At 45.2% G+C, this 17,392-nt stretch overlaps 1 protein-coding gene across 3 annotated transcripts; it reads left to right on the top strand.

The window, feature by feature from the left end:
• The first annotated feature begins 1,279 nt into the window (after nucleotides 1–1,279).
• Nucleotides 1,280–17,235, top strand: CRTAM (cytotoxic and regulatory T cell molecule). 3 transcript variants are annotated; one of them, XM_079954801.1, is made up of 12 exons: nucleotides 1,280–1,647; nucleotides 6,112–6,264; nucleotides 7,019–7,171; nucleotides 8,092–8,235; nucleotides 10,155–10,310; nucleotides 11,288–11,362; nucleotides 13,452–13,550; nucleotides 14,182–14,280; nucleotides 14,449–14,547; nucleotides 14,929–15,072; nucleotides 15,711–15,794; nucleotides 16,900–17,235. In XM_079954801.1, exons 1-12 carry the CDS (start codon nucleotides 1,593–1,595, stop codon nucleotides 17,031–17,033), a joined length of 1,395 nt encoding a protein of 464 aa, XP_079810927.1. In that variant the 5' UTR covers nucleotides 1,280–1,592; the 3' UTR covers nucleotides 17,034–17,235. The 3 variants fall into 3 exon arrangements, with proteins under 3 accessions (XP_079810927.1, XP_079810926.1, XP_079810925.1); XM_079954800.1 differs by having other exon boundaries at nucleotides 1,281–1,647; nucleotides 6,115–6,264; nucleotides 14,446–14,547; XM_079954799.1 differs by having other exon boundaries at nucleotides 1,281–1,647; nucleotides 14,446–14,547.
• The last annotated feature ends 157 nt before the right edge of the window (nucleotides 17,236–17,392 follow it).

The following is a 17,392-nucleotide window of genomic DNA, read 5'->3' as shown; positions in this document are numbered from 1 at the left end:
AAAGTTCTAGGGCATTTTTAAATGAAGGTTTTAACCTTTTTAAAGGCAATTTTGGTTCCTTTTTCTGTTCCCCACACCTCATTCTCATGTTCAATTGCTGCCCCTCCTTTTTAAACAAAACATGTGAAATTGTGTTGAGGAAGAAAACTGAGGCAGGGAAAGTACGTCTTCTGTCCATTGTGCATCCTTCTCAGTTCTCCATACCTTTATTTGGACACTTCAAAGCTTTCAACATGAAAAATAGAAGGGGGAGGGGAGGGTGGGTTTTTTAACAGTTAAATTCAATTTTTGAGAACGGATTTGAAATTTGAAAGGTGAAAGTAAAGCCCCCTTGAGCTCTGTAGGACTTTACTTCTGTGTAAACATGTTCAGGATTTTGCTGTGAGTCAGCCAATAGTGTTGACTGGTATCAGGATCAAGACAAGCAGGGCATTAGTCATTTATACATGATGTTTCATATCCTACCTTTCCTCCAAGGAGCTCAAAGTGGTGTGCATGGTTCTGTTCCTCCCCATTTTTATCCTCACAACAACCCTGAGTTGGTGACTGGCCAAAGTCACCAAGAGAGTTTCGTGGCTGGCTGGAGATTGGAACTCTGCTCTGCCAGGTCCTAGTCTGACACTAACCACTACACCACACTGTCTCTCCAGTGTATTTCATTACATAACTTGGGATTGCCAAATACATCTATTCCTTTCTGTTTCTCTTGGTTTCCCTTTTTCTCCTGTCTTGTTTGTCACATTTCTGCAGCATTATGCATTTAAAAATATAATGATGAAAATTTGTAATCAGGATAGTATGCATTTCCTCTCGTACATAGTTTTGTCTACTACACATTTTACAAGTCGTTTTGTATGATGTTTTTCTTTGTGTGTTATTTTCATGAACATGTGCATTCTTATGCATGCTTCCTCTTACTAGATGCATTTTTGCTCACCCTTTTTGGCTGAGGAACTGCACCACAAAATTTGGAGAAGCATGGGTTTCAAAGGACAGTGCTTTTTCTTCGATTCACATGTTATTTCAGGAAGTGCAAAGGAGAGGGGTTCCTGTGAAAATCCAAACCAAATTTCTCGCCATCCCTTTTCTGTGGGATACCCTACCATATGAAGTTCTGATAAAGCAGCTTGGGGGGGGGGGGAATCCCAACGGGCCAACACAGCTTGGTAAATAAACACAAGTATGCACAACCACCTTAATGAACAAGCTGAACTGGAAATTGCGTGAGATGGTTTTGCCTTTTCCATATATGAAGCAGCAAGGAAAGATGAAGTACATGTTGGGCTTCAGAGAGGAATCGGCAGAGGTGTCTGATGTCAGCACTGCCCACATAGAAAGTTAATTTTAGAGCAGCCTAACAAGTGGCTACAAGTTTTCTTGACTTCAGCCGCAGAGGAAAGTGTCCCCCGTCTGAAAGATGTGAAGGGAGAGAGGAAAGGGGGCAGATCCTGTCACTGCTGAGGTCATGGCACATGCACTTGGTTGCCTGTTGAAAAGGAGGAGCCAGCTGCAGGCCCCTGACTTCAGAAGCAAAGAGGAAGTTTCTTCGGTAGCAACTTGGGGGCTGCCGTTGAAGGAGGCACCGTCTCAACATGTCCCTCGTCCTGGCACTCTTTGAGCTGGCTTTGCTGCTGCAGCTGCTACAAGGTAGGTCACAACAGTTATTTATCATTATTTACTGCATTTGTACCCCACTTTTCCTCTGGGCAGCTCAAAGTGATGTATGTAGTTCTCCCCATTTTATCCTCACAAGAACCCTGCGAGGTAGGCTGAGAGCAAGAGGCTGGCCCACGGTCATCCAGTGAGTTGGGAGTCAGCCCTGGTCTCCCAGGTCCTAGTCCAGTGCTCTAACCACTACACCACCTCTGGCTCTCTGAGCTCATTTGGGTGATGTTCAAACTTGCCAAGTTCAGGGAGAGCCATCCCTGCACCGGGACACCCGGAAGATTCTGGGAAATGGTCTAGGGTGACACACTTCAACTTTTTCAGACCTATACCCACCTTTTAAAAAGGTAAAGGGACCCCTGACCATTAGGTCCAGTCGTGACCGACTCTGGGGTTGCGGCGCTCATCTCGCTTTATTGGCCAAGGGAGCCGGCGTACAGCTTCTGGGTCATGTGGCCAGCAGGACTAAGCCGCTTCTGGCAAACCAGAGCAGCTCACGGAAATGACATTTACCTTCCCGCCGGAGCGGTACCTATTTATCTACTTGCACTTTGATGTGCTTTCGAACTACTAGGTTGGCAGGAGCAGGGACCAAGCAATGGGAGCTCACCCCGTCACGGGGATTCGAACCACCAACATTCTGATCTGCAAGTCCTGGGCTCTGTGGTTTAACCCACAGCACCACCCATGTCCCTATACCCACCTTTACCCACAGATAATTTGAGCAGCAGAGTCTGGTGCATCAGGGCAAATGGTGCACTGCCCCACCAATCTCAAATTATTATTTTTTATTAATTTTCCAAATGACTACAAATCAAACCGAATTACTTAAATTCAATACAATTTCTTCAAATCAGGTTTCCCGCTCCTGTTACAAACAATGATCATTTCCTCCCATAACTGCATCATTTCTTATTTAGTGTCCACTTATCGTCCTTCACTTGCTGTTAAACTGTTCTTCCAGCTGACCGTTTTTTCCTCCTTACAAACAGCACCTCTGTTACATCTTATAAATACAAAATCCATTTCACGTGTGTAGTCCCACTGCCCCACCAATCTCAGCCTGGCCTCACCTGCCTGTAGTGGCATAGCGTGGGTTGCTGGTACCCAGGGCGGGCAAGCTGCTGATGCCACTGGAGCGCTCCTGCCCTCATCGGAGCCAAACAGGATTGCACTGCCGCACCTGCCCACCTGCACAGGGAGGAGCCCAGTCAGCCGACATGGCCCTTGCCAGGCATATCCCGCTGATGCCTGCAGAGAAGAGCACCAGGCGAGGCCATGCTGGGATAGCCCCTCGCTTGCCTCCCTCACTGTGGGCCTGGACTGCTCATTAGAAGCCATCTCTACCTTCCCCTTCATAGCCTTGCTTTATCCTCCTATTAGCTTGTACAGGGAAACACTAGATCCCCAGGCTGGAAAGCTTGGCAAACCACACTCCTTTCAGGAAATGGGGTGGGAAGGCATTGTCTTTCCAGTAAGTCTGGTATGGCTGGATGTGTGAGGACAGGATCCAGGCATCACCAAAAGGCTTCCAATTGGGGTGCCGAACTGACAACTGCCACCTCTTATTCTCCCAAGCCTATGCAGAACCTAGCTCTGTTTGGGGTGGGGAATGGGCTGTGAAGCAGCTCTGGGTGTTTCTGTTGTTGTTGTTGTTTAGTCGTTTAGTCGTGTCTGACTCTTCGTGACCCCATGGACCAGAGCACGCCAGGCACTTCTGTCTTCCACTTCCTCACGCAGTTTGGTCAGACTCATGTTTGTAGCTTCGAGAACACTTTCCAAACATCTTGTCCTCTGTCGTCCCCTTCTCCTTGTGCCCTCCATCTTTCCAAACATCAGGGTCTTTTCCAGGGAGTCTTCTCTTCTCATGAGGTGGCCAAAGTATAGGAGCTTCAGCTTCACAATCTGTCCTTCCAGTGAGCACTCAGGGCTGATTTCCTTAAGAATGGATAGGTTTGATCTTCTTGCAGTCCATGGGACTCTCAAGAGTCTCCTCCAACACCATAATTCAAAAGCATCGATTCTTCAGTGATCAGCCTTCTTTATGGTCCAGCTCTCACTTCCATACATCACTATTGGGAAAACCATGGCTTTAACGATACGGACCTTTGTTGGCAAGGTGATGTTTCTGCTTTTTAAGATGCTGTCTAGGTTTGTCATTGCTCTGGGTGTTTCTACAAAGACAAAAACATGACTACATGGGTGTTAACTGGAACTTATAGATAAGCTATGTGAGGGGCAGTCAGCTTTAGGCGAGTCCTGTTGAAGGTGGTGTGCTGTATTTAGCCCATGATTAATGATGTTGTGTACGAGGCCGAAGTGCAGCTGGGTGCCATTCAAGTGGGTTTAGCATGCATTCCCTGCACTCTGCTTTGGGAATGTGCAACCACCATCTAGACCAGAAGTCCTCAATTTTTCAGTTTCAGGATCTGCCTTGAACCCAAACAAACCTTGGGGGCCCCATTTCTCAAGTTTTTTTACCATGCATTGGTATGGTAGTACTGCTGTGATCCACTTTAGATCAAGCTACGACCAAGCGGCAGGTTCCTTCAAACCCACCAGCTGAAGACTGATGGTGCCCTGCTGGTCTAGGCCATATACACGGCTCTTAGGGTTGCCTGTCGTAACCCTGGATTTTCTAATGCCTCACATGGGAAAGTTTTGGGGTTTTTTGCACAAATGAATCTGGGCTGTACGCACTCACACATAAACTTCCTTTCTCTTTTAGTTTCAAGCTTTTGAACGCATATATTTTTGCCCCCACTGATGCTAGTGGCAGGAAGCAGTGAAGTTATAGAAAGGTCCCATAGAAAACCACAAGCACAGCTTTCTCTGCCTTGATACAGTGAACTTTGCAATGTTTTCCTTTAAAGTCAGAGCTTCAGAAGGTTCTCATGTACCCTAACAATTTCATTATATGAGCGACAATCCTTATGCATCCAAAACAGTCCCTTCCTCACAAAGCGGGGGAGGTATCAGCAGGCTTGGGGAAAGCACCAAGGTTTGCAGAAGCACAAGCAATCTTGAGAGAAAGAAAAAACATAATAATGGTAAGAACCCCCCCACACACACACACAAAACAGTCCAGTGAGGAATTGAGCAAGGTTTGTGGTCTGCTCTGCTCATGGGACACTAGCTAATGGTTTGAGCTGCTAAGTTTCATGCTAAGTTTCTGCTGTGTGGTTTGTTTATTTATTTATTGTCTTAAGGGCTTGCATTTTAATTGTATTTTGCATTTTCTTGTCTATGAAAATTGCCTGGAGGTGGCACATAAATGGAGTGAATGCCTGGGGTAGGGAGAGGACAGGAGGAGTATCCTCTGGAAGGAGCATAGAAGGTTAGAACTCTGAACAGGAACATTCAACGCTGCAACATTTTGTTGCAGTCCTACTTGTTTCTCTGTCAGAAATCATATCCCTCAAGGCAGCCTCCTTTAGTAGTCACCACAACCATGTGAGATAAATCAGGTTGAGAATCAGACTTAACCCAGACAGTGCAGAACTGATGTTCGTTGGTTGCATTGGTAAGGAGATAGCCTGGCTAATTCAGTGCAAATAAAGCATGCTCCTTTATCTAGCCCAACCTAAGTTGTGTACCTTTGTCACAGAGGGCTTGAAATGGTGAATTGCAACATAGGGCTCACCACTTGTCAGGGAACTGCCATCGGAGCCAGAGGGAGAGGGAGGGCTCCAGAGGGATTACGGAGAACGTCCCAGGAGGGAGAGAAGCAGCCCATCTTTTGGGGAGGGAAATCAGCGTAGCACCAGTGGAGAAGGGGGGCAGATGGGGGAATCGGCGAGGTGGCTCCATGACTCCTCGCCGGAGACCAGCGGGGAGAGCACGCGTCCTCCGCTGCCCACACCCTCCCTGCGCAGAAGGCTTCCGCGCAGGGAGAGTAGGCGGAGACTAGGCGTCAAAGAGCTTCTTTGCTGGAAGAAGTTCAAGAAATGCCCACTAACGGATTCTGCCAGCGACTGAGACAGCCACGGGTGAGTGGCTGTCCGGACAGAATAGGGTTCACCCAGGTAACTCAGCCAGGTGTGGCGACGACTTTCGCATGAGCAACCCCTAGAACCATTACACCACTCATTTGGGGTTTTTTTGTTTTCCAGCTGCAACTCATTTTTCTGTGGCAAATGTACAGGCTCTCTCCCCATACTACACTGTAATTGTGGTGCTGGTTCTTGAGTGTTTTTTTTTTCTTTTCATTGCACTTAACCTCAGAGTCCCCCCTGAGCATGATCATTTGGCCCAGTTTGGCTATAGTGCTGGTGGCACTCACCACCTGAGTTCCCCATTGTGCTGTGGGCACAGATGTGGAAAATAAACACAAGGTGTGTGACCGAACTGAAATATCAGCTCTTTAAAACAGGAAAGGGCTGTTCTATCTTGTTCCAAGGTGAGCTTTCGGCTCAGAGCAACCCTTCACGAATCCATTTTCTTTAGCAGGGTCATTTCAAGAAGCTCCCATTGAAAACATAACTGTAGTGGAGGGGGGAAATCTGGATCTACGCTGTGCTGTGGCTGGGGATATCGGATCTGCTGTGGAGTGGAAGAACCCATGTGGGTTTGTGATTTTCTTCAGGAACACCCAGCGAGGTAAGTGCTGGGGAAAGGCAGAGACCCCATAACATTTCCACCGGAAAGAGGAAACAAGTGAGATTTCCCACAGAACAGCGATATGAGTCACACACACCAACACAACTCAGTTTTGACAGGTTCACTCACAGCCACACTCCTGCAGGAAGACAATGCAATGAAGGCCCCCTTTGCAGTGGTTAGGATGTGTGAATACAGCAATTCCTTCCAACGGGTTTATTATGCCGCCCCTACATATGAAAAAGGAACGGAAAAAAAGCCCACCACTCTTTCCAACAATCGGTTTGTTCAGGTGGGCTCTAACATGTGCCACAAGTGTGGTGCAGTGGTTCAAGCACTGAACTAGGACCTGGGAGACCAGGGTTCAGATCCCCACTTGGCCATGAAGCTCACCTTGGGCCAGTCACTGCCTCCTGGCTTAGCCTACCTTACAGGGTTGTTTTGAGGATTAAATGAGGAGAGGGAGAACCATGTCTACAACCTTGAGCACCTTGGAGAAAAGTTGGGATGCACGGTAAATGCAATAAATAAATCAATTGGTAGGTCTTTAAAGATGCCACTTTACAGGAGTGTTTTGCCTATACTTTTGATTCTTGGGGCACAGGGTTTCCTGGATTAAAAGTGGAGGCATGCTTCCCTCTGGCCCCTTATCCCTGCAACACAGCCCATTACTCCCCTTCATAATGAGGCAGAACCTAATGCACTGCTGTGCAATCTTTTACTGACTTGCCCCCATTGTTTATCTCTCTTGCAGGCATAAGAGACCCAAGGTATACACTTGTCCATCATTCAGCAGCTGACTTCTCTGTCCGTCTCTCCAACGTCACGGTGCGTGATGAAGGAGTCTATACATGCCTCCACTACATGGTGCCAACCGGAAGGAAGCAGGTGAACGTCAATGTCTTAGGTGAGCCTCCAGGCTTTCAGTGGATGATGCAGTGATGGGAAGGGTGATGTCAGAGTGGAACCTCCAACAGCTGCTGAGCAGGAGCCACGAACTCTTTGTCTATCCTGGGATCAAAGACAGGAGCTGAAAACCAGAGGCTGCATTTGCACTTCCAAAGATGCCAGAGTCGCTGGCTGATCCCAGTTCATTTTGCATGAGGAACATTTCATTTATTTAACAAAAATTGTATGCCACTTGTTTGTAGTGAAACCAGTTTACAAGGAATATTGATATTATCCATTAAAAAGCAACTGAAAACATCAAAAGCTAATTGAAATTAACAGTAAGAGATAAAGTAAGGTTAAAACAGCCAAATTAAAAGTAATAGCAAAAAGTTTAAAATGTATTTGTTTCTTTGTTTAAATGTTTATACAGCTCACATTCATAAGAAATGCAACAAGGCAGTGTGGCTGCACACGCAAGTTGCAATGGTATGAAAAGCATCTAGAAAACATCAGTATAAAAACCCATAAATTTGGCTTGGTTGAAAGAAAATTCACACTTCAAAGGCCTGTCTAAATAACACAGTTTTCAGAAAACCTCTAAGCAGTGCTATTTTTCTAGAAAAAGAGGTGTCAGAACTCAGCATGAATGCCTCCCTAGTTCTCTTACAATGGCAATTAAGAAGCCAACCAGGAAGCTGAAATTAAGCTTGACTTTCTGTTGCTGGGGATAATGGTTTGTTGCACCCTCATAATCAGGATTGCCAGCCAGCCAGAAACCATGGCTTGTTTTTGACTTGTGATCCTTGGCTTGTTCACTAGGAAAACATCTCTTATCTGCAGATGTTGAAAAATTTGAAGCAAACCCTTCATTCTTTGCCATAATGAAGTTGTGGTGGGGAGACTGTCACCTTCAAATTTGATTCTGTCTTCTTACAGCTGCTCCTTCCAGACCTCTGCTAGAAGCAACAAGGGTCAGAGTTCATGATCAAGAGGAAAAGATGGTGTTAAGGTGCTCCACCTGGGGTGCTAAACCCTCTCCTCAAATTACGTGGCTGCTGGACAATGGAATGGAACTCTTTGGTATGAACTTGCTTTCCACTTGCTTTCTTTGTGCAGTGTATTTTGTCTTTTAAAAGCTGTTCTAGAACCAGATGGTTCCATTGGTCAGGAATGATGGGTTGGCCCTTGTCTCACTGAAGCAAATTTGCATGCACAATGTTGTTGTTTAGTCGTTTAGTCGTGTCCGACTCTTCGTGACCCCATGGACCAGAGCACGCCAGGCACTCCTATCTTCCACTGCCTCCCACAGTTTGGTCAAACTCATGCTTGTAGCTTCGAGAACACTGTCCAACCATCTCGTCCTCTGTCATCCCCTTCTCCTTGTGCCCTTCATCTTTCCCAACATCAGGGTCTTTTCCAGGGAGTCTTCTCTTCTCATGAGGTGGCCAAAGTATTGGAGCCTCAGCTTCACAATCTCTCCTTCTAGTGAGAACTCAGGGCTGATTTCCTTAAGAATGGAGAGGTTTGGTCTTCTTGCAGTACATGGGACTCTCAAAAGTCTCTTCCAGCACCATAATTCAAAAGCATCAATTCTTCGGTGATCAGCCTTCTTTATGGTCCAGCTCTCACTTCCATACATCACTACTGGGAAAACCATGGCTTTAACTATACGGACCTTCGTTGGCAAAGTGATGTCTCTGCTTTTTAAGATGCTGTCTAGGTTTGTCATTGGCATGCACAATAACCAAATTTTATTCCATTAAATCACCTTTTAATAACTGCGTTCAGATACACTAATCATAGAACTGTAGATTTGGACGGGACCACGAGGTCATCTAATACAACCCCCCTGCAATGCTGGAATCTTTTCCCTCTTTCTGGTTTCCCTTTCTCTTCCAAATACATTTTTAAAGACTTTCCTCCCAGGTCTTCATAATTTTTTTAGAAGCAAATGCTGGTAGAGTTTGTGTTGAAGTTAAAAATCCAGATCAAGGATAAGGATCCTGTAGATTTGAAGCCAAATGTGGTTGTGTAGGCATCTGTGTCTGGCCCTCAGCACTCCCTCAGGCCATGCACTGTCCCTGGGCACACTTCACACCACCCCTCTCCTGAGTGAATCATAGAATCGTGGAATTGCAGAGTTAGAAGGGACCTCAAGGATCACCTAGCCCACCCACCCCCTGCAATGCAGAAATCTCAGCTAAAGCATCCATGGCAGATGGCCATCCAACCTCTGCTTAAAAACCTCTAAGGAAGGAGAGTCCACAACCTTCTGAGGGAGAACATTCCACTGTCAAACAGTTCTTCCTGTTTTTCCTGATGCTTCTGCCTGGATGGAATATGTCCTTGAAACTCTGGATAATGTCAGCTTTTGCACAGCCGGAACGTAGCCTACTGTGTACCAATTGGTTCCCCCACTTTTGGCACTGCCCCTACACACTACTGTGATGCTGCCCCTCATGGGATACCCACAAGGGACTGTGACCCTTGGGCTGAAGAATGTTCCCCATCCTTGTTCTAGATACCATGCCTGAGACAAGTTTAGAATTTCAAATGTCCCATTCATTCTGAATAGATCAATATGGGAAGGCACTATAAGGGATTTTGTGGTGGTCCAATCAGGACCAGGGACTCTCAGAGTGACTGGCTTGCCTGCCTGCCTGTTACAGAGAAAATGGCCAATTTGAAAGGGCTTTCTGGCAGTGATTGATTTTGTTATGGTGATTCTCCGAAAGGGCAATGCGGGAAGAACCCAGCAAAGGAGGGATCAAATAATAAAGGGGTCCAAATAAAGCAAGCTTGGAGACAGGAGTGTTCATAGAGAAGAAGGAGGGGGAGAAAAGGCAACAGGAAGGAGTTGGAGGGAGAAAGGAAAACATAGAATTGGCAGGTCTCCAGCTGTCAACTAAAGTTCCAAAAGTTTTAATTGCTTGCCATTCCTTTTCTTAAAACCATTCATAGGAATTATTTCCTTCCTTGTATTCCCAAATGCATTTTAGGTGATACTAAACACCAGCAGGAAGAGAAGAAATGGAATTCAACTAGCACCCTCACAGTCCACACCTACACCCAGAATTCTGGCGTTACTTGTGTTATTCGTCACAAAGCTCTCCGAGGAGGAAATTTAACAGCAAATTTACACCTTGGGCACAGTGGTAAGTGCCAAATGTGCACAGTGTTCCTGAGGTTGCTCTGTGCCATCAGCGTTCAAGACAGAGCAATACCGAGAGGAGAGAAGGCACAAATTCTGTCCTCTTCACATTAAAATACATTCAATGGCAAATCAATAGCACAGATTGTGGCAGTCTGCTTTAAAAAGGAAGGGCTGCCACATTATGGCAGCAAGTTAGCTCAGTTGGTTAGAGCAGGGTGCTGATAATGCCCAACTTGCAGGTTCGATCCCCATACGGGACAGCTGCATATTCCTGCTATTGGACTAGATGGTGCTCAGGATCCCTTCCAATTCTACAATTCTATTAATCTAGATTAGTAAAACCAGGGCAGAATTTTGCCAGGCCCCATGCTAACCTCGTTGCTTACTAAGAACAGAAGAACATGAAAGTGTAATAATAGCTCAGCTGAATCTCAAACCAAAGGCCCAACTTTTCCAGCATTCTATTTCTTTCTGTAGCCAACCCAAAACCTCCAGGATACCTCCAGGAAGTTGTGAAGAAAATAGCCCTTCTTCCATTTTTGCTCCCTAGCCTATGTGCAAGGAGCTAGACAACCAGCGAAACTAGAGTCTCCATTTAGCTATTGTACAGAATAGCTAGTGAAGGTTCTGCCATTCCTAATCTCTGCTAACCCTCTTTTAAAGGCAACAAAAGTGCCCTTGCCATTTCTTGTGAAAGTGAGTTCTATAAATGACCCTGAGTTTGAATATTATGTGAGAGCAGAAGAGGGGTGGCCTTGTTCTGTGTCCTTCACCATTGGAGGTACAGTTGATGCTCTGATGCCATGCATCAGGGATGGGGAATCTGCATCCCTCCAGACTTTGTTGGACTGCAGCTCCCATCATGACTTCTAATCCTCAACCATGCTGGTGGCAGTTGGGAATCCAACAATATATGCACCACAACCATACATGGAGGAAATGAGGAAAATTCTGAACGATTATGTTTCTCTTTTCCAGAGCCTACCACAGACTTCACCCCAACAACACTTGCAGTTAGTACGATAACTCCAGAAAACCTTCCCCATTATAAAGGTAAAATACGCCGCTACCATTTTGTGGGGTGTGATGTACTCACTACATTCTCGTCATCCAATGCTACTTCCTGCCTTCCCACCCAAATCCAATGCAGTGGTACCTTGGTTTTCAGGCATCTTGGAAGCCGAATGTTTCGGTTTTCAAACGCTGAAAACCCAGAAGTAAATGCTTCCATTTTCCATTTTTGGAGGTTGAACGGCTTCCACTGCATGTTTTTCAATTTTCTCAATTGAACTTGCAGCCAGCCCTTTGCGCCTTGGTTTTCGAATGTTTCGGAAGTTGAACAGTCTTCCGGAACAGATTTCGTTTGAGAACTGAAGTACCACTGTACATGGACAATCGGATCTGTTCAGTCTGCAATGAGCTGTTTTATTTTGAGAGCTTGGTTTTTTAAACTTTGCTTTTTATACTTCTGCAAATGTCAGGGTTCTCCAGAGCATGCTGATACAGCCAACTCCTTTTCCCATGGCTCCATTTTAGTCCAAATCCTATAGGAACTCACTACTTGTGTTCATTATTAGAGGGAACTGGTGGCTTTCAAAGGGCATTGGGCAATTTGAAGGGAATAGGTCTGTCGATGGCTGCATTAGCCAATGGGAAACAAAAGGAGGAGGGGGAGGCCATTGCTTCTTCAAGCTTTGCCTGTGGTCCTCATGGAGGGTCCAGTGCGTCACTGTGCAAAAGAGGGTGCTGGCTTGGGTGGAACTTCTGATCTGATCTGTCAGGGCTTTTCTGACATTCATCCTGCACAGTGGAGGCTGGTGCCCCACCAACTTCAGTCTGCCCCCAACTACCTGACTTCTTATTTGCAACCAGTTAATCAATCAATCAATCAATCAATCAATCATCCCCTGGGTAAGCTTTCCCAGAAGATGTTTAGCACATAGCTTCCCCACTATGGAGAGGAGGCTTATTGGTCCGTAGTTGGATGGTAATGTGTGCTCTTCATTTTTGTATATTGGAATGATGATTATGCCTGTCCATGCCTCTGGCATAAAAAGTCCAGTCCTATCTACCCTTGTGAATAGGTTGGCCAGCAAGGGAGCCCACCAGTCAGGGTCTAGTTTAAGAACATTGGGACCTATGCTGTCTGGGCCAGTGACTTTCTGTTGCTGGCCTATTAAGATTTTTATTTCATCTGATGAAACTGGGGGCCACTTGGGGGCATCGATTTGCATAGAATGATAACAAGCTGTCCCATTGGAATGATCCTCATGCAAGACACTTGAAAAGTAGTGGTACCAACCATTAGGTGGAACAGGTGGAGAGGATAAGTCATTAGTGTTAAATGCCCCAGAAACTAAGGGCCAGAATCTCCTTTTATCGTTTGAGGTTATGGCATATGTAGTGGAGTTGTTCCTGTTGTTTGTTGGTATGTTCAGATCTTCGTCTTTTTAAAAAATAAGGTGCTGCAGTAAGTTTTGGGACCTGAAATATTCTGGGCGGTGGCTTCTTCCTTACGGTGTAGGTGGAAGATATTCCAGATGTGTGCTTTGAGATCTCTGCATTCCTTATGAAACCAGGTTGCAGCAAAGGGCTCCCTGGGTTGTTTTCACACCGTGAATTGTTGTTTTGAAAACTCATTCAGAGATGTTATTAGGATTTCAAATGATTCAACCAGTCTAGAGGGTGGCACTGGACGTCCACTTCCTCCTCCTTAGGATTCACCCACTCTTCTGCTTGTCCCAAGTCTAAAAAGCACAGGTCTCAGTGGTTTTCCCCTTGCCTCCCTCCTTTCATAGGAAAAGCCCACACCTTAGTGCTAAATCAGAGAAAACCTGAATTGCTGTTTGCTCCAACTGAGCACTAAAGAGCGCTTTTCCCTGGGGGGAAGCAGTGGAATGAGAGGCAGTGTGGAGAAGCCCTTAGTCTCACTACTGACCATATAAAACTCAGTAAGGAGGAGGTTTGGGACAAAGCTAGAATGGGTTTGCTGTGACTGTCATTAACTCTGGCTCCCCCTGCTGTCAGCCTCCCAGCCTTCTGCCCAACCAGTCTCAATGGGCACCAGCCCCCCCCCCATGGTCTTGGGGTAAGAAAAGGGGGAAGAAGACTTTTTAAAAATTCTTTTTTATTATTTCAACAGGGCCAGGTGAAGCATTAAATATTACAGAAGGAAGCCCTGGGACACAAACACCACACACAAGCGCTGCAGCAGCAACTCTGAATTCTATTGCTACCAATGGTATGATGAAGCAGTTTAACAATTATTTCCTGACGTTAAAAAATGAAGTTGATTTCCGATGATAACCCAACCACATGCAGCTTGCTTCATCTCCTGGAATATCAGTATTGCAGCATTTTACATTCGGGTCACCAAAAGAAATGACTCTTTTGCTTGATGCAGAACATTGGATAGTTCGTTGCTTTTAGATGTGGTGATAGTTAGCAGTCTAGATGTCTTGAAAAGTGGATTAGGCAAATTCATGGAGGCTGAAGCTATTGGTGCCTATTTGTTCAGATGGTTTAAATAGAACCTCCCAGTTCAGAGGCAGTATACCAGCACAAAGCAACAGCAGGAGAAGCCTTTATAACCTGCTTGTGGCCATGAGGCTCTTAATCTCTGGGTTGTGGGTTCGAGCCCCATGTTAGGCAAACGTTTCCTGCATCGCAGGGGGGTGGAGTAGGTGACTCTCGTGGACCCTTCCAACTCTGCAATTCTATTATGTCCAGAGGCATCCAGTGGCCATCATGGTAACAGCATGCTGACCTAGCTGGAGCATTGGTCTGAGGCTGAGCTAGTAGGATTCTTTATGAGTTCTTAAATTTTTGCTTGGGAATTAAAGGAACAACACTTCTCTTTTCATTTTCTCCAGGCTCAGAAAAAATATTAAATGCGACAGAAGAAAACCTTAGGATACCAACTCTGTCTCCAACTGGAGAAGCAGCAACCCTGAATTCTTATGCCACAAAAGGTATGCTGAAATAATATTAAAATAATCGTTTCCAAATGGAATTAACTTCTGCTGCTAATCCTTAAATATACAGATTATTTCAAGATATTCACTATAATTTCAGCATTACTATATTCACTCCTCTCAGGATGTGAAAGGAATAAACCTTCTTTTTTTTCAATTCAGCAGAATCAGATAAAATATCCAATGTGACTGAAGGAAATTCTAGTACACAAACACCGTATCCAGGTTCTGACACAGCAACTCTGAATTCTCAGAGCACAATTGGTAAGTTAGTGAAAGGTTAACATCCTGATGACAGGTAGCCAGTGTGGTGCCCATCACCCAATCCAGCATGGCCAATGGTCAGGAATTATGGGAGTTGTAGTCCAACATCTGGAATGAATGCTCAATAAAAACACCTAAACTTTTTGGAAACACACAATATACGGGTCATCTGGAAGTGACCAAAAACTCATTCTACCTGCTGAAGAGAAACTTTGTAACCAACCCAGTGCACTGTTGTTAACTCGTTTGCTGGTGGGGATCCATCAGACATTGCCCCTAAAGGAACCATGGCTGTTACAGGAATATGATGTTTCTGCAACACTCAGAGGACAATGTACCAATGGCACGAAAACTCACATTTTTTGTTTTGTTTGTTAACAGGAACAAATATTACACATGAAGGAATCGTGAAACGAGCGAGCCTTTTGCTTCCCATCCTTGTGACGGTGTTACTTTCTGCTCTCTTCATCATTGTCCTGCTTTTTGTGGTGAAACTGTGGAAGGCACACAGAGAATGGAAGAAAGGTTAGAGAGGACAAACAAATGAACAGAGTGTGCACTTTGGATGCTTTGACAACCCCTCCCCTCCCAAAAGCAGTGCAGGGGGTAGGACTGTCATTATGCACACTTAAGGTAAAGGTAAAGGTAAAGGGACCCCTGACCATTAGGTCCAGTTGTGACTGACTCTGGGGTTGCGGCACTCATCTTGCTTTATTGGCCGAGGGAGCTGGCGTACAGCTTCCGGGTCATGTGGCCAGCATGACTTCTGGCGAAACCAGAGCAGTGCACGGAAACACCGTTTACCTTCCCGCCACAGTGGTACCTACCGTATTTATCTACTTGCACTTTGTGCTTTTGAACTGCTAGGTTGGCAGGAGCAGGGACTGAGCAATGGGAGCTCACCCTGTCACGGGGATTTGAACCACTGACCTTCTGATCGGCAAGCCCTAGGCTCTGTGGTTTAATCCACAGTGCCACCCGCTTCCCTTTATGCACACTTACCTGGGAGTAAATCCCAATGAATTCAGTGGGGCTTCAGATTGCAATTGACCCCTGCCTCTTTGTGAAGAAATGTCACACACACACACACACACACACACACACACACTGCTGCTGCTGCTGCTGCTGCTCATTATTTTCCTTTCCAAATGTCACCTATGTAGAAACTGAAGTTTCGGATCAGACGCTTGAAAGTAACAAATCTCGGCCAAATGAAGACAACCATGGGCAGGAGAAGAACAGAAATGGTAAGCATGGAATTTTTTGTGTTTGTGTGGATGGGGGCAGAGGGAATTATTTGAATTAAGAAATGCAACCAAGGTAATAGCTGATGGATCAACTAGGGATTAAAGTCTAACCGTATTTTTGTTCTCGGTTTATACAACAGTTCCAAAGCAATGAATCTGGATTTCATCCATGAAAACAAAGTTGTACCACTAACCCCACAATTCAAGGCCTATGTCCAGAAAGGACACAAAGAAAGTCTTTACAAAAAGGGGTTATAATTTAAAAGGGAGATGGAATAAATGATACGATGAAATAAATTCCAATACAGTTGTACCTTGGATCCTGAATGCCTTGGCTCCCAAACAAATCGGCTCCCAAACAATCGAAACCCGGAAGTGAGTGTTCCGATTTTCGAACAATTTTCAGAAGCCGAATGTCCGGCACTGCTTCTGCGGCTTCCGATTGGCTGAAGGAGCTTCCTGCAGCCAATCAGAAGCCGCGCTTTGGTTTCCGAATGTTTTGGAAGTCAAACGGACTTCCAGAAAGGATTCCGTTCGACTTCCAAGGTACGACTGTATTTTTAAAACAACATCAGTACAGCCATCAGTAAAATCAACAAAAGTTTAAAAGAATAAAAAAGAGGGGAAGGTTCATCTGAAGGCAGCAAAAGAGAGGGGACGAAATGGCATTCTCAAGGGAGGGAATCTTACTGATGTGAAAAGGTCATTGGCACCTGACAACCCATGTGGCAAGGTCAGTGTAGTGGTCACAGTGTTGGACTGGGACCTGGGAGACCAGGGTTCAAATCCCCAACAGAGCCAATAAACTGACCGGGTGACCTTGGGCCAGTCTAATCTACCTTACAAGGTTGTTGTTGCAAGAATTAAATGAGGATGGAGACAACCTTGTCCACCACCTTGAGCTGCTCAGAGAAAAAGGTGGGATGTAACTGCAAGAAATAATAATAAATACAATTTTAGGTCCCAGATTGCTTTGAAATACATGAATAGGTTCTGATTTCAGTAATGGCTGACAGAGATAACTTCATGTCATATTACACGGCAAAATAAGCACTCTGTATGATGGGCAAGAGCAATACATATTTGTTTTATTTGTTTTATCCAGTTATCCCTTGGAAGATCAGTAAGAAATATGTAATTGAAGGATCGTGCACGAGGACAATGAAGAATTCAGAGGGGAGTCAAGATTCATCAGTCTTTGAAAAACATTTGCCTTCCGTTAAGGAAACTGACCTGTGAGCATCACTCCCTACTGACAGTATTGGACTATGTACAATGGCACAGGACGGCATTCACTTTATTTAGCCTGTGGCTAAATATTCACACTTCAAAGCCAACATTTTCAGCAGGATTTCAAACCAGCGGAAACAACTGGTTCATAAACGTGGGGTTCAAGCTGGGCTAATTGTGTTGTAAATAAAAAGACAACCATACTGCAAAAGCTGTTGAGAATCTGCAACTTGTATATGTTATGATTCAGCCAGCATCTCAATAAATACAATACTTAGCACTTTGGAGCATACAAAGCAGTTCACACATTTTCCCAGTAAATACTCCCAACAATGCAGTACAGGTCAGAATAATTATCCCCATATTCC

This window comes from Podarcis cretensis, assembly GCF_951804945.1.
Source record: "Podarcis cretensis genome assembly, chromosome: 15".
Taxonomy (NCBI): domain Eukaryota; kingdom Metazoa; phylum Chordata; class Lepidosauria; order Squamata; family Lacertidae; genus Podarcis; species Podarcis cretensis.
Note: the sequence above shows the minus strand (reverse complement) of the source record. Positions and strands in the feature narration are given on the sequence as shown.